Source organism: Tachypleus tridentatus, chromosome 2, assembly GCF_004210375.1.
Source record: "Tachypleus tridentatus isolate NWPU-2018 chromosome 2, ASM421037v1, whole genome shotgun sequence".
Taxonomy (NCBI): Eukaryota; Metazoa; Arthropoda; class Merostomata; order Xiphosura; family Limulidae; genus Tachypleus; species Tachypleus tridentatus.
Window position 1 is genome coordinate 80,931,303 of NC_134826.1, and position 26,791 is coordinate 80,958,093.

At 35.5% G+C, this 26,791-nt stretch overlaps 1 protein-coding gene and 1 long non-coding RNA gene across 8 annotated transcripts in view; one reads left to right on the top strand and one right to left on the bottom strand.

The window, feature by feature from the left end:
* The window catches only part of LOC143244341 (uncharacterized), a 41,669-nt gene extending 21,410 nt beyond the window's left edge, over positions 1-20,259 (bottom strand). Inside the window, exons 1-2 of one of the 2 annotated variants that reach the window (XR_013025034.1) lie at positions 20,073-20,259; positions 10,816-11,733 (exon numbers count right to left, since the gene is read on the bottom strand). This is a non-coding gene — a long non-coding RNA (uncharacterized LOC143244341). Of the gene's footprint in view, positions 1-10,815; positions 11,734-20,072 lie in introns of those variants that run through there. The other variant, XR_013025033.1, reaches the window with a different exon arrangement.
* LOC143244340 (uncharacterized) overlaps positions 1-26,791 on the top strand; it is a 191,352-nt gene that overhangs the window by 25,660 nt on the left and 138,901 nt on the right. The window contains exon 1 of one of the 6 annotated variants that reach the window (XM_076488825.1): positions 18,201-18,387. The exons of 2 other annotated variants lie outside the window; for them this stretch is intronic. In XM_076488825.1, the coding sequence (XP_076344940.1) occupies positions 18,365-18,387 (23 nt within the window). In that variant the 5' untranslated portion in view covers positions 18,201-18,364. Of the gene's footprint in view, positions 1-18,200; positions 18,388-20,102; positions 20,662-26,791 lie in introns of those variants that run through there. 3 more of the 6 variants (XM_076488821.1, XM_076488822.1, XM_076488826.1) reach the window with 3 other exon arrangements.

The following is a 26,791-nucleotide window of genomic DNA, read 5'->3' on the forward strand; positions in this document are numbered from 1 at the left end:
TGCTGAATAGTGAAGACAGTCACATTACTGGCCACGTGTAACATCATTTGAAACATTAAACTCGGACACCAGTAAACTGAAACTTACTGTGATATTTGCCTATTCTAACCAAAAAATACTAATTAAAACTCGCTACCCAAAAGTAAGCAAATACGTGTTGTAGGTCAGTGTATGTTGGAATCACATTTTTACAATAATTTTCATAACTCCACATCAGAATCCAATCACCAGCGAGCTTTGTGAATCAAATATCATGTGACTATTGAGTTATAAGTTACATCATAGTTTACGTTTTAATAAGATAATACCCTAAGTAGTATGTAGTAGTAAACTTAAGTTACGTGTAGTGTCTAATGGCACATTGTTAATACATATGTGCATTTGATTTCTTGTATCCTTGTCTGATTGATGAAGGAAGCTGTCCGCTGTCAATTCTTGTATATAATTTTATGATATCAATTCAACTTTCATACATAAAGTAAATATCTCTGAGGCCACCTTTTCAGTCAGTTACCACACCTATCTTTTTTCTGCATAAATCATAACCCAAATTATCAGTTTAGATACTTGTAGAAGTGCATCTACCTGTTGGAGTTCATCTTAATTCACAAAAAAACTTTTTATTTATATTATACATTCTATTTCACTTTATTACTTGAAAGAATAATGTAAAATATCTATGAAACACAAGTGCTAAGCCATGACAAGTGTTTGCTTTATAGCGTAATAATTCCATTAATAGTACATCTTGTAATATTTTTCTTACATTGGCTTTCTTGTATAGTAACGTTGTTTTAATAAGTTCTAGTGTAAAGCTTCTAAAATTTAGTCTGATATTTAGAAGAGAATCGCTAAAATGTCTTATTTTGTTTACCGCAGGCCATTAGGTCATTGCAATTTTATGAGTGTGTATGTGTGTGTTCACTTCGATATTTCAAAATTATTTCAGTACTTACAAAATTAAAGTACTTGTTTATTTGTAAAACTAAAAGATTATACACCGAAGTTCACACAGCAAAAGTAGGTAAAACATAAATATCTGAATACTGTCTTACCTTTTAACGTAATATATTGTCAACTTTTGTTTACACGTACTGTTTTTATTACAGAATAAAATACAAATATATATAACCTTTATTACGTAAAATGTCTGTTTAGGTGATTTGTCACTGTCTTCTACCTAGGACCATCTACACTAATAAAATGGTACATTGATTATTAGCCCTAATTCTTCCTCCTTTGGATATAATTCTTGTTTTAAAGTTTGTAGAAATCGGTCGCGCATGTCAACAAAACCAATTTTATTTCCACCTACTAGGAGTTAAACAAGACTTTAAATTTATGATGAAAGGTGAAGATAACCAAGGTTACAAAACACCTGTTAGTGCATATCATTCATACATCACGCAACACAACACCCACGAATAACGTTGACGCCAAATGTTACAGGTTAATGAACCAAGGAATGCTAAGTGAGTTTATTTTCCTACAAACCAAGTAGGGTATTAGCAGTGGCGTGATTTAAAATTTTTAAAGTCATAGTAAGTAACACATCCAGCTGTATCTTTCACGTAACTTGGCATTGTATAGTTACGGTTTGACTCTGTTATTAAATTCTTGTTGGAATTGTTGAAAAATCTAGTGCTGAGAAAATCAAATGCATTATATCGCTTTTCAACTTTTAAGTATCGCATTACACCTAAAGCACTGAGTAAAGAAGCCAGTCGGTGATTTCTATATAAAAGTTAAAGGAAATAAGCTGTGTTATTCTGTTCGTGTGGTGCATCTTTCCACTTCCTTTAGCACATGCACGTTGCAACATTAGCATGGTTGGTGTGATGTTCAGTTACCATAGTTATTTGGAATTAACCAGTAAGACTTTAATTATGACTATATCGGGCGCCATATACCAGCGTGTTTGTTTCGCTAGGTTTGTTTGACAGGTTTTTTAAACTTGACGAATTGAAACTCTTCTTTTTTCATTAATTGTAATTTCAAGGGAATGTTAGTATAATTGTCAACCTGTATTTTCGGATTTTCTCCTGTTTCTAAATTATATTTTATAATGCGATTACCATTAAACATTCGAACTAAAATTTTATATTTTTTAATAGAAAAGTGGCTTTATAAATAGAGCTTTCCGTTATGTGAGGCTTCTCTATACACACACGCTTTCTCGATTATGAACCGCGTGTTATAAATGTCTGTACCTAACTTTAAGTTGATGAAATTTAAGACGGATCCTGCATCTGTTTGTAAGATACCTTGCAATAACATAAAACTTAGTGTTTTTTTTTTTTACAATGATGTTTGTTAATGGTCCGGCATAGCCAGGTGTTTAAGGCACTCGACTCCTAATCTGAGGTTCACGGGTTCGAATCCCCGTCACAACAAACGTGCCCACCCTATCATTCGTGGAGGTGTCATAAAGTGACTGTCAATCCCACTATTTGTTGGTAAAAGAGTTGCCCAAGAGTTAGCGGCGGGTGTTGAAGACTAGTCTTACATTGCTAAATTAGGGACGTTTCATTATAACACCACCACGGCTGAAAAGGCTATCATATTTGGTGTGACGGGATTCGAACCCATGGCCTTAAGATTATGAGTCTAGCGCCTTAACCACATGGGCATGCCCACGTGAACGAAACTGTAAATATGGTAAGGCAAGGTGATTGGTTTTAATATAATCAGAATATTACATCTAAGTTGGGTTGAACGTCTTGCGCTGTTAATTAAAACGTCTATTGCTTCTGTCGCCAGGAATAAAAATCTTTATCTTATTACCTCGGCAAAATCGTTATTATCGTTGAAGTGGCGAGTTGTAATAACTGCAACATTCAATCTATGTCTTTAGAATAATTTGCATGTGATTAATCAATATTTCATGCGAGTATATTCTGTGGATAGCATTATTCATTTAGTGTTAATATTGTGATTAATAACATCTTGAAATGAAGCTTAAATAAGGTAATAACACTAAGAAATAATTTATCTTTAGTTAACATTGATAACAGTAATCATTTAACTCCGGTGTTGTGCGAAGAACGTACTTTACAAACTTTAGGTAATTAATTACATTAGCGTTTTGGAGGAGAATACATATAACGTCCAACCCATATCGTTATTTTTGAATCCTTAGGCATCGTTTCTTCTCAACAAACGGCCTTGGCAACACTGCTTACTATTCTGAAATATTAAAACCTTAACCTGTTGACTGCCAAGTATTTCAGCTGCTACAATACAACTTAATGCTTTATCATTTTGTAACTTTTTTCGTGACGCCATTTTGGATCGAAAGTGAAACAATTTGTAAGTAGGTTAAACGCATGTATGGTGCTGACGTCTAGCATTGAAGTTAGGTATTATTAAGAACGAATTAACTCGTCCGTGGCACTGTTACCGATCGGCTTGGACGAGTTGTCTCGTCTACGGCACTGAACAGGTTAAAAGGACAGTCTCGTGCGTTAGATAGAATATGCTAAGTCACCTATATCAAAACTCAACATCTAGATATTAATTTTATAGCATTTTTTATAATCGTACAATAAAATCAACACACTTATTACATAGTATTGACCCTGATGGATACAAAATAACGTACTAATATTATATGCAAATATATAAGTACATTATATACTGTCGATAATGTTAGCTCGTCGCATAAGTTGATCTGAGGGTCCTGGCTCCGAATTTCTGTCACACCAATCATGTTCGCCCTCTCATCTGGGGAGAAGCATTATAATTTGTCGGTCAATCCCACTATTCATTGGTGAAAGAGTAGCCTTAGAATTGGCGGTGGGTGGTGATGTCTAGCTGCCTTCCCTCTTGTCTTTCACTGCTAAATTGTGGACGACTAGCGCAGATAGCCCTCGTGTAGCTTTGCGCGAAATTCAAAACCAAATGGATCATTCTTGGGAAGCAGTCAAAAATATAAAGTGACTTCTTAATGCTTTCAAACAGATATTTTAAGTTGCTCTGGATTTAATGTTCATAAATAGATTTTATCTATATTTTTTCATGTGGAAGGAAACTCTCCAGTTATGGTTTGCATTAGTATGAGAGTTTTATCTTTTATTGCAAAACAAACATTAATAACATGAACATCGTACTGACCCATTGTTTAAATGCTTATTAGCACAAAGACTCAACATTCGGTCAAGTACAACTGCTTGTTCCTGCGGAAATAGTTTAGGCCTGCGGCCTTTTCTCGATTTGTTTGACAGTTGTGCAACAAGGTACTCATACTTATCCTTTATTAATGTTTAACAATCCACGAGAGAGAGGATTTTATTAAGATTCTCCGTAGCTCTTTGTGTAAATGCTGTTTCCTCATCTCGTTTTATTAGTGCCCGTGTTTGGTCACCATATTTTAAGTTTGGTAGTACACACTGATTCATGTTCTTTTCCTTCAAAGTAATAAGGATATCTTGACCCTTTAGAATTTCTTTATTTTTTCCAAAACGAAGCCATGTTGGCTTCATTCTTACCATAATTTATTTCCATGTTTTCCATTTTAAGGGTTTATCCTAAATATTTCTATTTTGACAATTTCCTTATTACTTCATTTTCAATTTTGACGTTTATGTCAAGATAGTTGGTCATATTTGTTGCTACTAACATTCAAAATGTTTAATGGGACTTCCATATTTTTTGTTGCATTTTTAAGAGAACTACATTATCTGTAAACCTTTAGATCTGTTAATGTCTCGCCATCTATTTTTATATCTTCATTCTATATATAATTCGGTTTGTTTAAATACGTCTTGTAAAGCTCCTGTAAGCAGTGTCAGAGATATTGGATCATGTCTCGTTCCCCTCTCTATAATAAGAATAATAAATAAATGTATTCTTGATTTGTTTTGTATGCACGGGTCAGGGAAACTGGCAAATGTATGTGAATTTTATATTTTGCTTCACCGGTCCAGAAACTCTAGTTTTTTTTTTGTTTTTTTATTATTTTACTTACGCAAACTGGGAAAAATGAAATTTCATGCGATTTAGTGATGCTTCTAGGACACGGATGGCGAAAAAATGAATTATCCAAAAAATCTGGTACAGATAAACTCTAGCACGTTGAGGACATCAATATGTATAAACTTTTTTTTTTTCCTCGGTCTTTTAATTGTCATGGAATACGAAAGCATCCTCAATCTCAGAATGCCAATGTTAAGTTTTAATAATTAAATCGGGTAGTGTTTTGGATGACTGCACCTATAGAAAACATATGTTCATAGTTTTACATAATACAAATAAATGCGAAGTATAGAGAGTTCAATGCAGAGGAGTCGCTATACACAGGCATATTGGGCCCTTGCCCCGATACAACTTAGTGCCCCGAACCCCAAGTTGGTGTTTTGAAAAATAGGATTATACACCCATGATCGACATACCGAAACGCCGAAAATACCCTCTCCTATTGGCCCGAGCCCCGAATCGTGTAAGCAGCTTCTGACGTCTATGTTTCAATAAATGTTTATTTATGTACTGATATTAGTTTCATTATTTATAAGATTCCTCTTAGTGTCCTCACGCTCACGTTCTAGATTAACAGGTTACATAACTAGTAGCTCGGTTACCGCACAAATGGGCTCTGAATGAGACTTAATTTCGTTTCCTGAAAACTTACTTCATGGATTGTCATTTTGCTACAGACTAAAATTGAAACTTCTTAAATTACAATTTAAAGGTAATTTGTTCATATAAAATTTGTAAGATAAAAATAAATTATTTAAATACCTCAATAAAACAACCCCCAGCGATATAGACGTAGTGGGAACGTAATATCTAGGATATATTACGTCATTGACGTACTTGTTTAGGAAAGGTTTAAAAGGTATTAAAACGAACATATTTTAGTAAAACTTCGCAGTTCAAAGAGAACAAACTGCTAAGTTTTGGCAAATTTTTTATTTCACATCTGTACTTATTTACGATAAATGATTATGATAATTATATAAAATGATGATTTATCAATAATTTGTTTGAACTCGTTGTAAAAAAGCAATATTCAGTACTAAGCACTGCTGTACCACACGACGTTATGATGTGTATTACCGATTATGGCTAGAATCTTGGATAGTAGACAGCTCCAAAAGACAGGTAGAATGTTATCAATTATAAGGAAAACTATTGTTATAAATGCATATCAGCCATTTGGAGATAATTCACTTGATTTTTTTGTCAACAAAAACTTGCTTTCTTTGACAGTAATTAATTTCCCCGAAGGCCGCCAGGTGGGGTTACCTGTTTTTAACTATTCACACCATTTTACTGTGTTTGTCAATCAGACAATCAGTAGGCACTAAAATACCGTCACATGAGGAACTTTTAATGTTGCGATTTGTACTGTCGTGACGTCAGTAAAACGTGCAAATGCCATGAATCACGAGAAGAATTATGCACTCCGTAGGTTATAACCTAGTGTGACAAATGAACTTGAAGAGCAAGAAATATACATAATGTATACTTTATAAATAAAACGTTTACAGGGACACTACGGAAATGCATTTAAATATATGACATGTAAGGGATTCAGAGAAGAGGACGCTGGTTGTTATCCACGAAACTTTGTACAAAAAGTGAACTTATGCCAGTGAATAACTGAATATATCGTGTTCGTCTGGTAATCTGTAATTTAATGTATCGAATGTCTGAGTTACATATTAGGAAGGTTATTGTATGTCACGCAACAAACAAGGTCCTAAAGATAATAATCTATAATATATCCGAGTTGTAAATTCGTTGTATTTGGGGCATTATGGTGGGTAAAACAAAATACTAGGCCTAACGAACTGATGTATGAACATTTACTGTAAAGTTTTGTCAATGATATAAATATAGCTGCCAGTTTGGTCACCATATTGATTTCATTTTTTTAAATGGAACGCTCAATAAAGTTTACTTCAGTGTTTTGTACATTTCTATACATGTACTCACGTGAAAGATGTTGCTCCAATGCAGCTTTTACCAAAGTGTGGGGTGCGGCAAATGGTAGTCAGTAGTGCTAATAAACATAATTAATCGTTTTATTATAATTTTTACTAATGAAATTAAGTAATTACTACAACACGTGTAGCATCTCAATGTATCCGTGTGTGACGTCTCGTTACTTAAGTCATTTTCGCTCGTAAGAGAACATTTATTAAAGGGGGCGTTGATGACAAAAGTTTGAGAATCGCTTATTAAAAACATTTCGATGAAATTAAAAATCGAAACGTAACTATCACAAGATTTAGAATCTATAGTTTTAGTTGTGTTTATAACATTTTTATGATTAAAATGTGATCGGTATGCACTATCATAAATAAGGGTGGGAGAAACTGCCTGTGTTGTGTATGTTCTCATACTTTTAAGAACAACGTGGGTGATCACATCGAAACTTTGTAAGGTGACATTGACCGCTATCTCTCCGCCACCTTGATCTGACCGGACTCCTACGTTCGCTCTTCTCTGAAACTACTTCAGTCTTCTGTATCAGTCGAGTAAAACAAACCAGACCGATAAAGTAAATCCAAATTCAGAATGTTCGCATCAAAATTCAATCGCGAGCGGGGCGAAGGGGGATATCAATATCCCTCAACATCTCAGTTCAGAAGTTTATCTTCGTGTGAAACTGAACACCTGCCACGGGATTTTTTTCTTTACAATTAACCAAACTGTGCAGCTTTTGTTTTTTTTTTATTGAAAATACAGGTATAGTGTTTTATATTTCTTACATTAATGGTTTCAGAAAAACGTGGATTCGGGTGCTTGTAACTTTTTATTTGTTACAGGGACTGATAAAATTATGTTGTGAACGGGGAAAGATCTATTCAGTTTAGTTACTGTTAAATATATTTTCAATCCGTGTGTAACACTCAGGTCACAATAAGCCACATTTTAATTTTTTATCGTCGTTACGACTCTCAACGACGGCACCATTTTAAACATATTCTGTTCCAGGGTTTGTCCGTAACGTTAGACAGTGTTATTGGTGATGGTGACACTGTTCACCTTGGAAATGTTTTCAGTTTTTTAAAAGTCATTAATCTTTTGAATTTCATTTAAAATTTTCAAGTTATACATTAGACCTTTCTTAATGTGATTCCCTTTTAAGAATCACAGTCCATCTAGTTAGATTTGAAATTAGAAAATAGCCATAACGTTAAATAACTCGGAACCAGGACTGGAAGGGCCACCTTTAGGTGACTGACGGTGGTTTTTGTACTTATCTGTTAGTCTTCCTGTTGAATTATGATACAGTTATGCTACAGAAAGTCCTGTATTACTGTAGTTTTTCTCTTACCGCTGTAGACTAGATGTAAACATTGGTTTTAATGCTATGTATGTGTTTTTTAAACTTTGTTTTGTTTTACCTTAATTTCCTTTTATGAACTTTACTAAATTTGCTTTAACTTTTTTCATCAGATGTTTGTCACAGATAGCCTAGCTGCTTTGTGCCATAAAACACTAAATCAACCAACCAATCAATCCGTGTATTTTTCGCGAGTTGCCCTCTTTTGAGTAGGGATTGTGTAACTGGAAACTACAAATAGTCATAATTAATCGTACTAAGTGTGAATCCAAGCTATTATTTGACAAGCCACTTGTCACTAAGTTTACCCGTTTCGGAGAATTACTGAAGGCCCACTTCAGTAATTCTGTAAACGTTTTCACAGACAAGCTGTTTAATTAATTTGTTTACATTTTCGTAAGTAATACTGGGTATTGCAGCTTCGGTTTATAAAAGTAAGTTCCGTGAAAAAACTTTAAAAGAGCTTCATTACTGTTTGATTTAGTAGTCCTAGGTTTGCGTATGAATCAAGAATCTGGAGTGAAAAAAATTCCTATTTTATAAAAGAATATGTAAAGTATTGAACGTCCTGATGTAATATTACATACCTTAAATTTTAACACAGTCTTCAGCAACTAATAGTGGTAAAACACGTGCATTTCGCTATGTTATTGACACCAGAAAACTTTCACTATTTGCTACATCCGTCAGTAACCTGGGTTGCAAACCTGAATTTTATTTACTGACAGAGAAGAAATTGAATGCTCTTACCGATACCGTTAAAAATACATTATAAAACTACAAGTTTTATTTACGTCTTACTTAGATCTTATGGTCAGAAAGCAGAAGTTACCGAACATTTATTCTTAGAGCAAATTGTTGAAGTGTCCTGAAGGTATGGATAATAATAGAAAGCAGGAAACGTGACAAGTGATGGTATGAGTAGGTAATGGTAATTGAAACTTGCTGGGAAAACCAAAGAACAATAAAATCTATATTCTCCACACCTACATTTCCAACTTGAATAAAAAATGATGGACATTTATTTATTATCCGTGTTTTTGAGGAAAGTATTAATTTTTTTTAATCGAATGCTCGTAAGTTAACGGACGGTTAACAGTTCTGTTAACAACACAGGGTTATTTTTTACTTGTTTAACAGTCTTCATGATGACGAGAAAGTCAATTTAAGTAAAAATTTATCTCAGGGCGGCTGGTGTGGGTATTAACACTTTTCGTAATAAAGCTGAGAACAACGTTTCGACTTTCTTAGTCCATCTTCAAGTTAACATCTTTGTTAAACTGAAGATGACCTAAAAAGGTCGAAACGTTCTTCTCTACTTTATTAGTAAAAGTGTTAATACCCACACCAGCCGTTCTGAGATACATATTTAAAGGTACGTTAATTAAACGTGTATTTAATAAACCCTTTATCAACGTGTAGAACCTTCATACACCACACACACCCGTTTATTCCTGTTTGGAATAAGTGATTAAGTGAAATTATTCTGTGCTTTTTCTTTCTTCATACCGAGTCATGAGGATAACTATATAGGGTAGCGTGGTTTTAATAACTATGCATAGAATAGTATTTATAGAACACATGTCATAAAGGCAAAAAAAGTACTTCTGGAATAAGGACAGCAGATTAATGTATATTACCATTATGCTGTCATTTCTAAATTGTGAAATTAATGTCGTTCTACTTGAAATTAGGAAGTTTTTAATAGATGTAATAAGTTAATAGTGGAAATACAATAACAATTTTGCACCAACGTTAGTGACACACATCATTTTCTTTTAAACGCCGACTCCCTTAAATTTTGAACATTTCCGTTAACTGGAACTTGTACGTTGTCAGTTGACATGTTTAATATTCATTGTGAGAATTTACTTCAGCTTAACTTTGCATACTGCGCACTGGCTGTTTTCATATCAAGGTGAATATTTTTGGTAATAAACCTTGCAAATTGTCAACTGGCCATCTATTGCACGTATCTTGTTGATCTATCATGGTGTTTGTAGGCCTAGGTATATTGAGCTAATACTCTCGACGGTAGTATAAGAAACGTAACTACCTCATTTTGTCATTTGGTTTGTTCTGAAACCAAGTCTTAAAGTATTTAACATTTTTTTTATACTTCTGTTGTATTTTATTCACGAAATACCTGGTGTGAGATATTTTATCATGTGCTGTTATTTCGAAAAAAAAACCGGAAGCGCCGTCTCGATTTGTAAATTGTGGCAATAACTCTAAATAATAATTTAAATTCAATATTAATTATTCTTTGAATATTTACCAAGTTTCTTCATTCTGTGTAATGTAAGGGAGTCTCATGTTTGAAGTTAGGTTGCGGACAGGATCTGGATTTTAATGATTTGTCAACTGGGATTGCTGATCCAAGATCTCCTATCAACGTTACAATAAAAATAACACTACTGTATAGTAGGGAATAACGAATAATTTAGTTTCAATATTTTCTTCCCCCAGTTGTTGCAAATACTTTGATTATTCAGCGGTTGATCATTGGGTTTTTGATTTGAACTGCTAAACTCTGATGTGTCTAGGTGTAGACTTGTTTAAAATTACTAAGACTGTGGATCGAGATAGAACTATATGAATCGCAGTTTAAAACTGTAGTGTATATTTAAATTCATATTACCTCTGTAAGGGTCATTAAAAAAACTCGTGGTTTCCTATTTGAAAATCAAGATCTACTGTTTGGTTTACTTAGAAAGTTGAAGTCAATTTAAATCCGAATCATTTATTTCGCTGCTGCTTAATTTGTTGAGCTGTTAAAGACTTGTTTGTTGTGATGGTGACATTACATTTGGTAAAGGTATGCCCAAAAGTAATTGTGTTCTCAGGCTTTCTTGGAGCATTTCTATTCATTATATTTGTGGCTGAGTAATTACTTAAAGGGGGTGATCCCACATATTCCCTTGCACACCAAGATGTGAATTTATAACAAATGATTGCTGAAGAACAAATAAATTTTTTTTTCTATTTTAAAATTATAAACGCCCCTTCTGTGTGTTAGAATACACTTGCATTTCGGGAAGATTTCTTGAGAGTGAACAGTACTGTTCGTTATATCATTGTTTTTGTATAAAAGTTTCAACATAAATTGGTAAAACTTGCTAACTAGTTGTATGTGCTTCTACTTGTCACACACTGTTTCTGTCACACGATTCATGCCAACCATTAGTTTTCTAGTAAACGTTTTTTGAACTGGCTGCCCCCCTTGCCCAGCACATTTCTGTGGATTTACAATGCTAGAAATCGGGTTCCGATGGCTGTGCTGGCCAGAGCACACGTAGCCCATTCTATAGTTTTGCGCTTAACTACAAACAAACAGTCAAGTTGGCTGCACCTTGACCGAACAAAAGGCTCTTTCGTGTGACATAGATGCTAAGGGTCCTTTAGACGTGATAAACATATCTTCACCCTGACCTTTCTGGCTGAAAGTACAAATATGACCATCTTTCAAAGGGTATGAAAAAATGAAAAAGTAATTATTTTTAAATAACATTTATAATAATGATAAACGTCCAAGAAGCTCATGTAATTAATACTTAAAACCGTCTGTTCGAACGTTTCATAAAATGTATTATTTATTGCTACCACAAATTCGATAAAGACATTATCAGGTATAGATGCAAATAATAAATATACGTAATTTCAGTATCTACTCATAGAACCAGTAAAAATGCAGAATATGAAGAATTTCAAAATTATTTTTTAAAATGTATTAATTAAATACACAAAATACAGTCGTAAGTGAGCAATCTATAGCAGTAATAAATAATAGTTATAATAATAATAATAATAATAATAATTAATAATAAACAGCTTAGAGACATTGGTCAGGCCTAGTAGCCGCAAATGATAAAGGGCTCTGTCTACAATCATTACGCTCAGTCATTTGAAATAGTTGGCATCTTTGCAAACCTAACACTACTTGGTAAAGATTTGAAATTATCAGCAAAAGTCGCTTTTTAAAAACTGCCGTTTTAGAGTCTACTTTTCAACATTTAGGATACTATTGTGAATAAATCTGCATTTATCAACTCTAAAATACTATATTATGTCCAAATTTTATTTTAAAACAAAAATGGGTGCAATAGACCTTGTATTAAAAACATGTAATTTGCTTTCCCGCATATAGGGCCTGGCATGGCCAGGTAACACTGCACAACAAAGTATTTGCTTCTTGAACACTGTTGGGTGTTCCTCGTACATTTTTGGCTGCTGATCACGAAAATCACATCCAAATTTGCCCATCACATGCAGTTTCATCGAAATCTTCAGTTTTGGTATGTTTTTTTTTTTAATATTTGTTTCCAAAAATTTTCATTTCTGTAAGAGACCTATGAACAATGTTTTTTGTGCAGTCTGGGTATGTCCAGGCATGAAATCAGGCCAGGTTGGAAGCTGTTCTGTGGAAGTATGCAGCCTGGGCAGGCCGGAGTCAGCTTGACACTGTCTCAGCAGGCTATAAAAGTGGCTTGCATGCGCAGATGCTACTCATTGGATTAATATAGACCTTATAGTGTGTAAGTATTGTTTCAGAATATAGTATTGCCTCAGTAGCACTTTAACAAGCAAGTTAGATGTTAGACTTTTTACAGGACGATTGGTATCGGTCAATATATCTCGTCAATGTTGTAACAGCCGCGATACATTCTGCTATATTTGTGGCGAGTATACGCTTGTTCATCAGAGACGCTCAATGACTGCTCTTCTGAAGAAAGTATATCATATGTACTTCGGCTGTAGAATTGGTGATCAAGACCACGAATGGGCGCCTTACATTTGTTGTGCTGTATGTCTGAGAGCTTGACTCAGAGGCGCGTTTGTAAGACATTGACGTTTGCTGTCTCGATGACATGGCGAGATCAGAAAGAGCATGTGACGGACTGTTACTTCTGTTTCACTAATGTGTCTGGTTTCTTTGCCAAAAACAAGAAGTCAACTGAATACCCTAATCTGCCTTCAGCAATGAGACCCATGCCACATGACGACAGTCTTCCAGTTCGGAAACAACCAGAGGAATGGACCTTAGACGAACCAAATGAAGAAGCTGCAATACAGGGAACCGGCAGTGACATTGATTCGGATTTTGAACTGTACTCCTCAGGCGATCTACATCTCATAACACAGTCCGAATTAAACGATCTGGTCAGAGATTTGGGTCTGTCAAAAGCAAAAGCCGAATTGCTGGATTCGAGACCGCAGGAATGGTGTTTGCTGTCACCAGGTACGAAAATTTCTGTTTTTCGAAACCGCCAAGATGATGTAACCAAATTCTTTGCACAAGTTGACAGTCTCTGTTTCTGTGTTGACATCGAAGGATTGTTCGCTGCTTTGGGTTGTGACCATGACCCGCAAGAGTGGCGTCTCTTTATTGATTCATCAATGTTAAGCCTCAAAGCTGTTCTGTTACACAATGACAACGTTAACTTTCCAATACCTGTTGGCTTATGCAGCACACATGAAAGAAACCTATGAGAACATGGAAATGTTGCTGAAGCACATCCAGTACAAGTACAACTGGAATATCTGTGGAGATCTGAAAGTCATTGCTCTGTTACTGGGACTGCAGCTCGGCTATACAAAGTACTGTTGTTTCCTCTGTGAATGGGACAGTCATGCCAAAGAGTCGTATTATTCTAGACAGAGCTGGCCATTCGGTAAAAAGTTAGTTCCAAGACAGAAAAATGTGGCGCATGAACTGCTTTTCGACCCGGCAAAGATTTTTTTGCCTCCTCTTCACATAAAATTGGGACTTAAGAAGAATTTCGTGAAAGCAATGAACAAAGAAAGCGAAGGTTTTCGTTATGTAAGACGGATGTTCCCAAGAATAGCTGAGGTCAATATCAAAGAGGGCATTTTTTTTGGCCTTTAGATCAGACATGTTATGAGTGACAAGCGGTTCGAAGATCTGTTAGTTGGGCTGGAAAAGATTGCCTGGAAAGCCTTTAAAGACGTTGTTGACCTTTTCTTAGCAATTACAGAGCCCCACATTACATTCAGCTGGTAGACAAACTTCTCAAAGCATACAAAACAAGGAAGTACAACATGTCACTAAAGATTCATTTCCTCCACTCACACTTGGACATCTTCCCCGTAAATCTCGGTGCTGTCAGTGACGAACGTGGTGAAAGGTTTCACCAGGACATTGCTACAATGGAAAAACGATATCAGGGCAACAGGAATCCGTCAATGCTTGCTGACTACTGTTGGACATTGCAAAGTGATGCACCGGACATTGAATGCAAACGAAAATCAGGAACAAAACACTTTTGATTATGTAGCACGAAACATAAACACAATTAAATAAGTTATTGCCGGTAAACAGTTAACTGTCTATTTCTCAGAGTTCCTACGTGAAGAAGCAAAACCAAAACTATATTTGTACATACCCACCAGGTACCTGTTACAATCAGCAAAAACTTTTCAAAAAAATTGTTGTGCAGTGTAAACGGTTAGAGCTCTCGACTCGCAATCTGAAGGTGGCGGGATCGAATAACAATCGCACCAAACATGCTCGGCCTTTCAGCCGTGGAAGCGTTATTATGTTACGGTCAATCCCACTATTCTTTTGTATGAGTAGCCCAAGAGTTGGCGGTAGGTGGTGATGACTAGCTGCCTTCCTTCTAGTTTTTAACTGAAAAAAATTAGAGACGGCTTGCGCAGATAGCACTCGTGTGGCTTTGTTTTTCAGTTTGTTATTTGAATTTCACGCAAACAAATTTGCATATAGAATGCGAGCAATTATTTTTTACTTACCGCAAAAAGTTACAGGCGTCTATACTGTTCAAATGATAACCTTTAAGACTTTGTATGGGGTTTGAGAACACGGTTACCTCCCACAACAGTTTGTTATACTTGTTTGAAGACAGTCGTAATAAGTAAATACAATAGTGTAAGGATTGTTCGTAGTACGGAAGCTACGAAACGCACAATCTTGATGCACTGTGCTTGCAATTTTTTTTTTTTCCAAAAACCATCGTAATTATTATCATGCTCGACATTATCTTACATAAGATCGCGGGTTCGAATCCTCGTTCGACCAAGCATGCTCGCTCTTTCAGCTGTGGGGCCGTTATAATGTAAAGATCAATTCTACTGTTCGTTGGGTTGGCATGACTAGCTGCTTTCACTCTAGTCTTACGCTACTAAATTAGAGATGGCTGGCGTAGATAGCTTGCTTGTAGCTTTGCGCGAAATTCAAAACAATCATTCTTGTCAATGTAGGCATCAGAGCAACAGAAAGATTCACTGCAAAAGATCTGGTTTTTGACAGGTATTGTCATAACGTCTTAAGTGACAGAGCAGTAGCATGTATAAATCAGCTGAGGACAGGTCAGTCCAGTCTATTGCCAAGTTGTCGTCCTTCACGCACCAACCATTATAAAGATAATGTAGCAGTAAGTTTTCTGCCAGAATGACCTTTTGTCATGTTGTTATTTGGGACTTTTCTTAGATGTGCTTTTGTAAAGCGTCTTTTGCAGAAGGCAGTTTGTGTTTGTGCATTTGCAGAATATGGTGTGACGTGACTTACAATTGCTGCACTACTTCTGCCATTCAGACTGCACACAGATGTTTGTGTTACAGTAGTGATTCCTGTGGAGGTAAATGGGCTCTAATATGTTGTACAGTCTGAGAGACAAGCCTTTGATAGAATAAGCTGTAATGTCCTTTTATCTTCACGGCCTGCAGATGTGCTGTAAGAATCACACAAGAGCCTGGAGTCCTCGGAATTCTTAGCACATTGCATCTCCTATTTTTAAAGGCAGGATAGGACATTTAACAAACCTTCTGAGAGCTTCGTGAGTTTCTCCACCAAAAATGATCTCTTCTGGTTCCAGTCCAGCTGAGAAGTGGAATGACCTTTTTTGCTACTGTTATTACTTTCTTCGATAGCACTCTCGGTGATATACACCTGATGAGCTAACCTCCTAATCACTGGACATAACTTTAATTTGATCCTGTCGACTTTCTGCAGCACGGTTAAATGTTTACCAGGTTGTGGTGAATTGTGGCTTGATGTCACTACCTGCCAAACTCTATTATCATACAGTAGCATCACCACCAACAGAAACGTAGAGAATAAGAAATAGAAAAAATCACCAGATATACGTTTTTATATACAGGTATATTTATTACCGCCAATAAATCTATTCTATTGAAGTAATACTAATTCAGAATAAAACTATATTTATTAACAATAGGTTTGATGTTATGTTTCTATGTACAAACAAAACGTTTTAGCATTATATAACGTAACTGGGCATATAACCTCAAATTGGGTTACTGATCTTACACAACAAGCTTTGCATAACAAGTTACATGAACTGACCACCCTAACATAACATTCGCTTTACTGTGGAGTGTTTTGAAATACACAAGTTTTTGTACAATTTAATGTTCTGTTTTATAATGTATATCCTTCTTGATGTAATTTTTCAGATGTTATTCAATGTTAGAACTATTTCAGTTGCATTCTGGATTAAATTCATTACAGTGCTTGTTTTATCTGTGATTTATTATGTTTTCTTCAAAATGAAATGAAAATGTACAAAAGGAATGATATAATACGGACGCCTACAAAAGTTCAATCTTTGTGACGCTAGCCTGTTACTTTTTCGCTATTTTCCACTTTCATGAGAAAGTACTAAACGGTTGTTTAATCAGAATTCACAAAATTTACTTCGTACTGGATTAAGCTTTTGCACTAAGTTTAACAGAGAAGTAATACTATACACTAAAGCATGTTATTTCCCAATTTTGGTGGCTCTGAACACATGTAAACAGTGGTGTTAGTGCGCTTTCCTTTATGAAACTTATAAGTAATGTTTGACTAATAACTATAAACTCGTGTTGCAGATGTTATTTCGTTCTACATAAATTTGCATTTAATGTAAATGCTGGTTGTTATTTTCATTGAGGTTTTATAATAATTTAAAAAAATGAATGCGGAATATTATGCTAAATGTTTTAAATCAGCATTGTTCAACTCTATGATGGAGTAATACAAAAACATAATCAAAACGGCCAAATGCTAGAGTCACTGGAAGGTATTACTTACATTGTTAATAAACTTATTTCCTGTTATTAAAATATTAAAAACCATATTAAAAAAAATACCCATAAACAAAATCCTCGCACGACGTATCTGAGGCGATGGACATACTGTCTAAAAATTTAGAAATTTCAAGATCAAACACTTATATCTAGGTAATTGTAAATATATCTTTATCAAAAACTTCAAATATACAAACATACAATATCTTAGGTATATTTTCAAAGTAACCACATTTTAGTTTAAGAAATCCAATAACTGAAATTAACCATCCTCCTTGTAAATAACAATCTTCCTAGGTGGCAGACTTCCTTCTCTCTGTGTGACTTATGTAAGAAACCGACAAAACGAGTAAAATAATTGATCAGTTGTTGAATGAGGTAACTACTGTCTCTCTTGAGTGACTTTTCAATAATGCTTTTTATTTTCAAAGTGACATCCTTTAAGAATGCCTAAAACCCAAAGTTACTTTATAAATAGGAATATGTTACCTAAGTAGAACGCTACCTTACTTCATCACCAGTATTTAAAACATGTAATAAACAACAGCACAGAAGAATACAGCCAAAAAAGACCCAAGCATCAGCAACTAAGCTAAACCGAACTTCTCATCCTCCAGGGCCTTAAAATGGCTTCCAACTTCCAGTATGATCCATATAATTACTCTATTTACTCTCCTCTTTTTTTTTTTTTGTCGTTTTGTACATTTCAAAGATGGAGAGGATTACAACTTTTAACCGTGCCGTGTGAATCGTATGCGATATACAGCTACATTTATTTGATAAGCAGTTAATTCTCGTAGACTTGGCAGCGAGAACTGGTTGTTGTCGTTCAACGCATGAGATTGAAGGAGAGCTTTCATACGAGCATCACGGGACGCTTAAAACGCACGTGAATGATGATGAATTACATTCACTCAAGAGAAAATTTGAACTAATGATAAATACAGCGATACTTTTACTAAGTATTTATAATTTATTTTAATTTACTAATACTGAAAGAATATGCTTCAGCCATACCTATTTGGGTAAGTAGTCGTATAAAAATGTCCATGAAAACCATGTAAATAGTCTATAACCGGGAAAAGGTTCAGCATCATTTCTGTGGAAGATGAACATTCTTGGGGAAATTCTGATCATCCTACAATCGACCAAGTTCTTGGTTTGAAACAAGAAGGTATCTTCAATAGCCACGGAACTTAGTCTTTTTTAGGCAGGATTAGATAAAATTAAGCCATAATATATTGGACGTGATCAAATATATCACTCGAAAGGGTTTAATCTTTTGAGTCTAAAGCTGTAATTATATCTCAAATCGGTGAAGAAGTGACGGAACTATGAGCAGAACTTTGTACTTGGGGGGGGGGACAACATCTGTTTTAAGAGCTGCCATGCCGCAGCTAGAAAGTGAGTAGCTTTTGACCCCGAGTGCCTCGTGCAACTGTGCAACAAAGCACTAAGAACCTGCTATCTCTCACACTCTGCTATATGACTCTGTTTCAGTCAACGAGGAAACTATTAGTTAGTTTAGTGTTAGTTACGCCTGACTCAAAACACGAATCCGTACAGAATAAATTATCGGTCTACTGCATTCTAGTTTGTTTAAAAATAAAACTGAGACTCTCCAAGGAATTTTAGGAGCGATAAGATGTAGGTTTAGTTAGTTGATTTAAATTTAAGGTGAATGCTAGAAAGCCAAACCTTCTTAAAAGGGAAATTTTGTTAAATTCTCAGCTTTGTTGAATATTTTTATATAAAATTTTCTTTTTTGCAATTTACTGATAGAACCAATTTTAAAAGTTTAAGTAACTATGGCAAATGTTCTTACGTGTTCCGTTTCTTTATTTTTATTTGTTTTAAGTTTCTGGTAACCTCTCGTTCAAGATGGCCTTGTTTCCAAACTTTTAAACTTTGAAACACCCACTGTGCTAACCGGTTGTTTCAGAGTAAGTCGACGTCTACCTTTCACATGATACCAAAGAAACTCTTTTTCGATCGAGGGTACAGAAAAATTCAAAATTTGGCAAGTTAGCTCATCAGCGTTTACCAAAGTGTGGGCCTGTCTTCTTGCGGGAGGGACATTAGTGTTGTAATACATACTTAAGCATTTTAATGTATGGTTTTGTTAATAACAATAATTATTATAGGTTGCACAGATAAAAAGAAACAATTTTCATTAAAGGAGGCGTGGATGACAAGAGTTGGGAAAAGCTGGACTCTGAGTTTGAATCCCCCAGCATTTTATATTCTCAAGACGGCTATTATGTGTATTAAAACTAATTACAATATAGAACCTTTCCACCTATTTAGGTTATCTTCAGGTAAGCAAAAGAGTATTTTGACCTGACCTTTGCCTGGCAGAGCATTTTATTTTACATTCGTTTTGGGCATATTCATTAATAATAGGTAGGCAGACAATGATTTATAAGCACAAAGAAAATTACTCCTTTCTGGTGGTACATGTTTTACAGAACCTGAAGAAGACAGAACAGTGTATTCCACCATGAATAAAACTTTCCTTATGGTTATAAAACGTTGTTTGCCTACGTATTATTATATTACCATAATATTCCTCCTTATTCAAGAATTTCTTTGTAGCTGTTGTAATTCAACAAAATATGAATATATACGAAGAGCTACCAGAAATCGTGAAGATGGCGGATATTAGAATGAATACTTATTAAATTGCCAAATAAACAAGTAGAATATTTACCCTTGCGTTTGACCTTGAAGATAGTGGGTGAGATTACTTTCAGTGGTTTCGTCACGACAACAGGTGGCGGCAACGTCTTGAGAAGTGAGACCGTATTGCGTTCAGTTCCTCTCATCTCTGGGATGTGTTCTACTTTCAAAGTTACTTGCACACGAACAGAGAAAAGCGCCGCCACAACACAGCTGGCGTCACTTGCACGGTAATGGCGGGTAATGTTGAAGTTGAAGCTAATGTGTGTGTGTGTATGAGGGTTAACAATTTGCCTCGTTCTGGAAGCGGGTCAGGTAGTGACTGGAGTGTTTAAGAGTTAATGTCGTGTATTTGATTTCATAAAGAAATTTTTTGTTGTCGTGTTTTCTGCATAACATTGTGTAATCTGTGCTTCCTATAGATTTTATTACTTATGGAGTGTTTATAGTGAAACGTTATCAAGTGCTTGTTTAAAATTAAATGCTTTGATGTGTCTGGCGAGAACTTCAAATAGAAGGATTTTTGGTGTTGCAACACCTAAGTAAAACATGCTTATAACATCAATGAGAAGCCATTCCATTGAAGTGTTATCGCATATCACGGTGGATAACGATAATAGGTATTTTAAAAATAATTACCGTTTCTACTTTTTGTCTTAAGTACATGTTGCGAATGGTTTCGTAAGTAATTTGGTGTTTTGAAAGATATGAGTAGTTATGGGAAGGTAACTTAGGGCTCTAATATGATTAAAGGTTATTTCGACCTCTTGAAAAACAATATTAATGCATTTACCAGTAAACGTAGCTGTTAGAACTTCGACATATGAAATAGTTACTTTATACACTTGTTATTGATGCATTTGAAGTGTGTAATGTGTTACCTTTTAACCACTTATTATGGGAGCCATTTTGAAGTTAAAACGCTACTGTCTAATGTGCTACGTTCTAACTACTTGTTATGGGAGCCATTTTGAAGTTAAAACGCCACTGTATTATTGGATAAATTACATGTTAAAATACTTTCACTGAATAAATACGTGAATCTTGGTTTTTATGATGAAATTTATTTACTCGTATTTAATTTATATGGTTACCCTGCGTGACATGTGCATGATATATTTTTCTGATTTTATATAATAAAACGCAAACACTGAAGTTGTGAAATATACACACACACACACACACACACACACACACACAAGTTCCCAGTTGACACAGGGATATGTCTTTAGACTTAAAATGCTAGAAGTCGGGTTTTGATACACGAATAGGTATAAGAGAGAGCCCTGTGTAATTTGTGCTTAACTGTAAACAACTGAACAAGACAGAACTTATTTGTAATTTCGTGATAACTATAGTTTTTAAACCTGTGTAATTATTTTCGTTTAGAAAAGTGTTTACCGGAAGTGTTAATACCATGACATACGATACATGTTTCACACCACACATTCCAGCGGTATATGCAGTAGCAGCATATGCCGTTAATATATTCCACCTTGACTTTTGCGACCTTGTCGTGCCTAGTGGTCGAACGAGTTTTCTTTGATTCATAGCTGAATTCTTACAACATGACGTCACCGGGTTATTGAGTTTGTTTTATTTCGCTGTTTGATTTTGTTTTGCTTTCCAGGTATGATTTAACATTTCACGGTGCAAATCCATGTTTTTACCTCGTGCAAACGGCTTAATATAAGCAACGTATGGTTCACGAAGGATGTTGTCCACTTTTCTAGAATTAAAGCTTTTTTTTTTTTTTCCAGTTTGTCTGATATCACAGATGGTTTTAAAACCTGTTACAGTGAGATACTTCAAGGATAATATTTACTCGGCTGTTGATCAGGGTCATAAGTGGCCAGGACTTTTAATTATGTTAAATGTATGTATGTATACACGTTTCGTGTTTAACTTTAAAATGAAAACGTTTATTAATATTTATGTGGTCGTTGATGAATTGTGCGAATACACGAATATTCTTCATCCAAATAATTAATTATTGCAACAGGTCGCGTAGTGTACATTTACCGAATTATAATTTCCTTCCAAAGTAATTGTGTCGTATTTATTGCAAAAATAATTTAAGTTTTTGTACCTTTTTAAAATAATAAAAAGTGACTTGACCCTGTATTTCGTGACTGTAAGAAGTCGCACGTTACGCCATCAGATCTGAGACTTAGATTTTTGAGGTAACATTGCACTGCTCAAATGCAAGGCAAAAAAGGCGCATCGTGTGAAGTTGTTAGTACAACTTCCTGTTTTGTGGTGTGAGAACAGTGCTTCTTGCTCTACAACACCTCTACCGAAAAAAAAAACAGCAACACATATTCTTTCATACATTTATTTTAATTTAAAAGAAATATTAGGCCCGGCATGGCCAGGTGGTTTAAGGCATTCGAGTCGTAATCTGAGGTTCGCGGGTTCGAATCCCCATCGCACTAAACATGTTCGCCCTTTCAACCGTGGTGGCTCTATAATGTTACGGTCAATCCCACTCTTTGTTGGTAAGAGTTGGCGGTGGGTGGTGATGACTAGCTGCTTTTCCTCCAGTCTTACACTGCGAAATTAGGGATGGTTAGCGCATATAGCCTACGAGTAGTTTTGCGCGAAATTCAAAACAAACCAAAAGAAAAATTACAAGTTAAAAACAATTTAGATTAATTTACTTCTCTCCTGTGTATAAAAGAATTTCAAGTGTCGCGACTATTGAGAATCCTCTCGTTTTATTTGCGATGTTTTTGTGGGTCAGCAATGCCAAGCGTGTGGCGCGTGTGCACTCGATTTCATTACTCATCAGGTTCTCTTCTAACCTATCTTCAAACTGAAATTATTTTAGGCAGGATTAGAGTAAAATTGGTCAAGAGATGACGGAGCTATGATTTAAATGTTTGTTCATGAAAAACTCGGAGCCGTTCTGTGAGCCGCTGTTCTGCTGCTAAAGCACCCCTCCCCCTCCAGAAAAAAGATGGTTTGGTTGATTAAACTCTCACCTTTTTTCCATGTGCAGAAGTTTCTTCTGTATTAATTAATAGCCAAACAGCTTCAAAAAATAAGCTGAAAATTGCAGAAGTGTTTTAGTGGTAAATAACATCATTAATGTTGAGATTTCAAGAAATTATTAAACTCAATGTCGAAGTGAAAGTTGAAGTTATTTGTACACGATTTGGAACGCCGGGTTAGGTCAGTAGCTTAAATATTTAACTAACGTACTGGTTGATCTCGCAAATCTATGTAACAATACGAATTTGCTGCCCTGTGGTATCAATAAAACAGTCACCTTAGCACTAAATTAAAAAACAAACAAACGCAAACTTCTACTGTGGTGTTAATATCCGTATGTGTGTGGCAGTTTATATTAAAACATTTTATATCATGTCTTTCGTAACGTTGATATGATTTGAAGTGTTTATGATTGAAAATAGATGGATCATTTTTTAAATCACATATTTGCATCTACTAATCGTGTATAATGTTAAGAGGTCCAAGGCTTGAGTTGCGATTTTTCACTGAGTATGCTAATCATTTCCATATGTTGGGTGTTAAAATAACCATAAGCCATCCCTTTGTGCGGTTGAGAGCAGTCAAATAGGTAGATGGATGCGGTTGACTGACAATGACTGCCTTTCTTGCTAGATGTACAAAATTAGGGATAGCTATGCCTGAACAATGCGTTCTCTAATCTGACTGTTTAACAGTGACACCTGAGGTATTGTTCAGGTTGAAACTATAACCTTGAAAATACCAGACACTTAATTGATAAAAATATAAATAAATTTTATAATGTGTGTTTATATGAGATCAGTTCTCTTGGATATGTTGTTCTTGTCTTCTCTCGTTTAAAAAAGAAAAAAAGCACAAACAAGCTCGTTGCATTGTTCAATATATTAAGTAAAAAATAAACTTTTCGGACTAGAACGTCCAGGGTTTGAGTCGTGATATACTGTTTAATACGGTCCACACTTTCAAATATGGGGCGGTAATAATAGTAACGGCCGAGTTTGTTATCAGGTTATTATTATAAATCTCTGTACATAACGCGTTCCATATGACGTTGCAGTTTATCACTCAATTTTGTTTGGTTAGTATTAAATTTAGGTAGAATACTCTGAATATGTCCTCATGACGATAGCGCTTTTCTCCAGATCTCCTTGTGACCATTGTTACCTACCGAACCGACATGAATAATGTGAAGCTAAGTGTGTATTAACTTGCAAGTTTGTGCGCGTGAACGACTTTGAAAGAACGTTTTTAACTTGTTGAAATGTACAGTGCGGCTGTGAGTTGGCAAGCACGAAGGTATTTGATGAAGGCGAGTGCTAATAGTTCAACGTGCAATTAATGCAATGGATGAAATAATATAAATATAAAACAAATACGATGAAAAACAAAGTACACTTTGTGTTATAATACATTGTTTGTTGTTTTGTTTTTATTTTGTGTCCATGTAACAGCATCAGTAACCATATGGTCCAGGTTATCAGTGTAATGATTACCCAACATGATAATGGTAAAGTTCTTTTTACCATTTATCTTTAAAAAGAATTATATTTAACTAAGTTTTACCTTTTTATATAATTTATCTTGATTCGACAATTCCTGTAACGTACAAAATTATATCAGAAGTAAACTCGTATATTAACACAGTTCTCTAATTATAAACGGACATTAAGTACGTATGTCATTATACAAGAACACAGACTTAAAGCGATTAGAATGCCTTCAGTTATCAGGGGGCAGATACCCCCACTTTTTAACGATAATTGACCATTACTCACAATGTTTGAACATTTAAGAGTATTGGTCCTAAATCCATAATCCATATCTTAAGCAAAAGTGCTAAATAACCTACGTAAATACATAAACCAATTATATCTAATTAATCGTGAACTGTGAGTGATGCGATGGAAGTGTCCTATATATAACAATGTAATCTTGTGTGTTTGTGTAATGGCCATTTTAAATTCAGCATTATAATACATGTTACACTGGATTTTATTTCTATCATGTAGTTATATATACTCTTCAAAAGAAGAAACGCAAAAGGGATATTTTTTTATTTTAAAGAGAAATACATGTAATAACGTCACAAGCTCAGAGTATGTGATGTTACACGTGTTAAGGCACTGATTGTCAGACCAAAATGACAATAAAAGTTGTGCACTTTGAAAACGGAGGAAAACATCGGATTGTTCGCCAAAACGCATTCGTGTCCAATAAATTTGTTTGAGAGATCTGCATGTTCTGCAAGTGCAACATGTGCAAAATCCCTATAAAAGTGACGGGTTCTCGGTTTCCATAGCTCAGTGTTAAGCCACCGACACGCAATACAGTTACGCCAAGACTGACTAAAGCACAACGCAACAACGCAATTGGTCGCTTGGAAGCAGGCGAATCTCGATCAGATGTTGCCAGAGCTGTGAATGTCCACCCAAGCATCATCAAAAGGCTATGGAATCGTCACCAACAACATGGATCAACTTGTGAACGTCCACGATCTGGCAGACCTCGTGTGACCACGACCGCACAAGATCGCTACATCCGGTTACGTCACCTTCGGGATAGAACCACCACTGCAACGTCTACTGCCTCAACCATACCAGGGCTGCGTAGAATTTCCGATCAGACCGTACGCAACTGTCGACGAGATTCTTAGGCCCTATGTGCAACCCATCATGATGAACGTCAACGACGTTTCTCAAGATGACAACGCCCGTCCTCACACAGCCCGACTCACCACTGTCTTCTTGAGACACCACAACATCAACGTTCTTCCCTGGCCCTCCAGATCACCAGATTTAAACCCAATCGATGACGACAACCGCAACCGCAGACTCTACCTCAGCTTGCAGCAGCTTTGCAGGCTGAATGGACAACCATTCCACAGGATGTGATTCGTCATCTCGTCGCTTCCATGGGCAGGAGATGCCAAGCAGTTATTGATGCTCACGGGGGGCATACTCGTTATTGACGTTGAGTGACGTTAAACTTCAACTAGTGAGCGTGGACTTCGCCTTTGCAGACTTTGGATGTTCAGCAGTGGATGTGCCAAGTTTCACACATGTCATACAGAACTACCCGGAATAAACTTGTTAACAATTTGTCTCATATTTTGCCTTTTGAGTTTCTTTTTTTGAAGAGTATATATTTATTTTAGTTATTAATAGAGTAGGTATTGTATTTGTTACATAATGTTAGGCATAACCAACATTTGAATGAAAATTTGTACAAAATTTGTCAATTTAAACTCGTATTTGCGCATATTCATCCTTTCAACAGTAGGTGCTTTGTGATGTTTCGATTAATCACACTTCTGCTATTTTCAATACTCGTGTTGGGCACTTCAAAGACAGCCCACCGTGCAGCTTTGAGCTTAACAACAATTCCACTTTTCGTTGTTAAAGAGCAATTAGAGAATTGGCAGTTTGTGCTGCTGCTGGTTTTTTGGTAAGCGGTTTAAACTCGGAGAAAACATCCTTAGCAGGCTGTAGAACATTCGTCATTCTGCGAATCGAATATCTGTATAATGAATAGAAATTTTACTCCAGAAGCGAAGCTTTAACAGCAACAACAAAACAACAACAACAACGAATTGTAATGAACAACAGCCCTTATCAAATAGTATTGTCATAACCAACTGTGAATTTACCAAACCGTCACTATTGCTATAATTAATACATCGATATTGCTAGAAAACCTTTTTCTGACATCTTGTGTCCTATTATATTTGCTTTCTGTAATTTAGCTGTGTTCTACCAT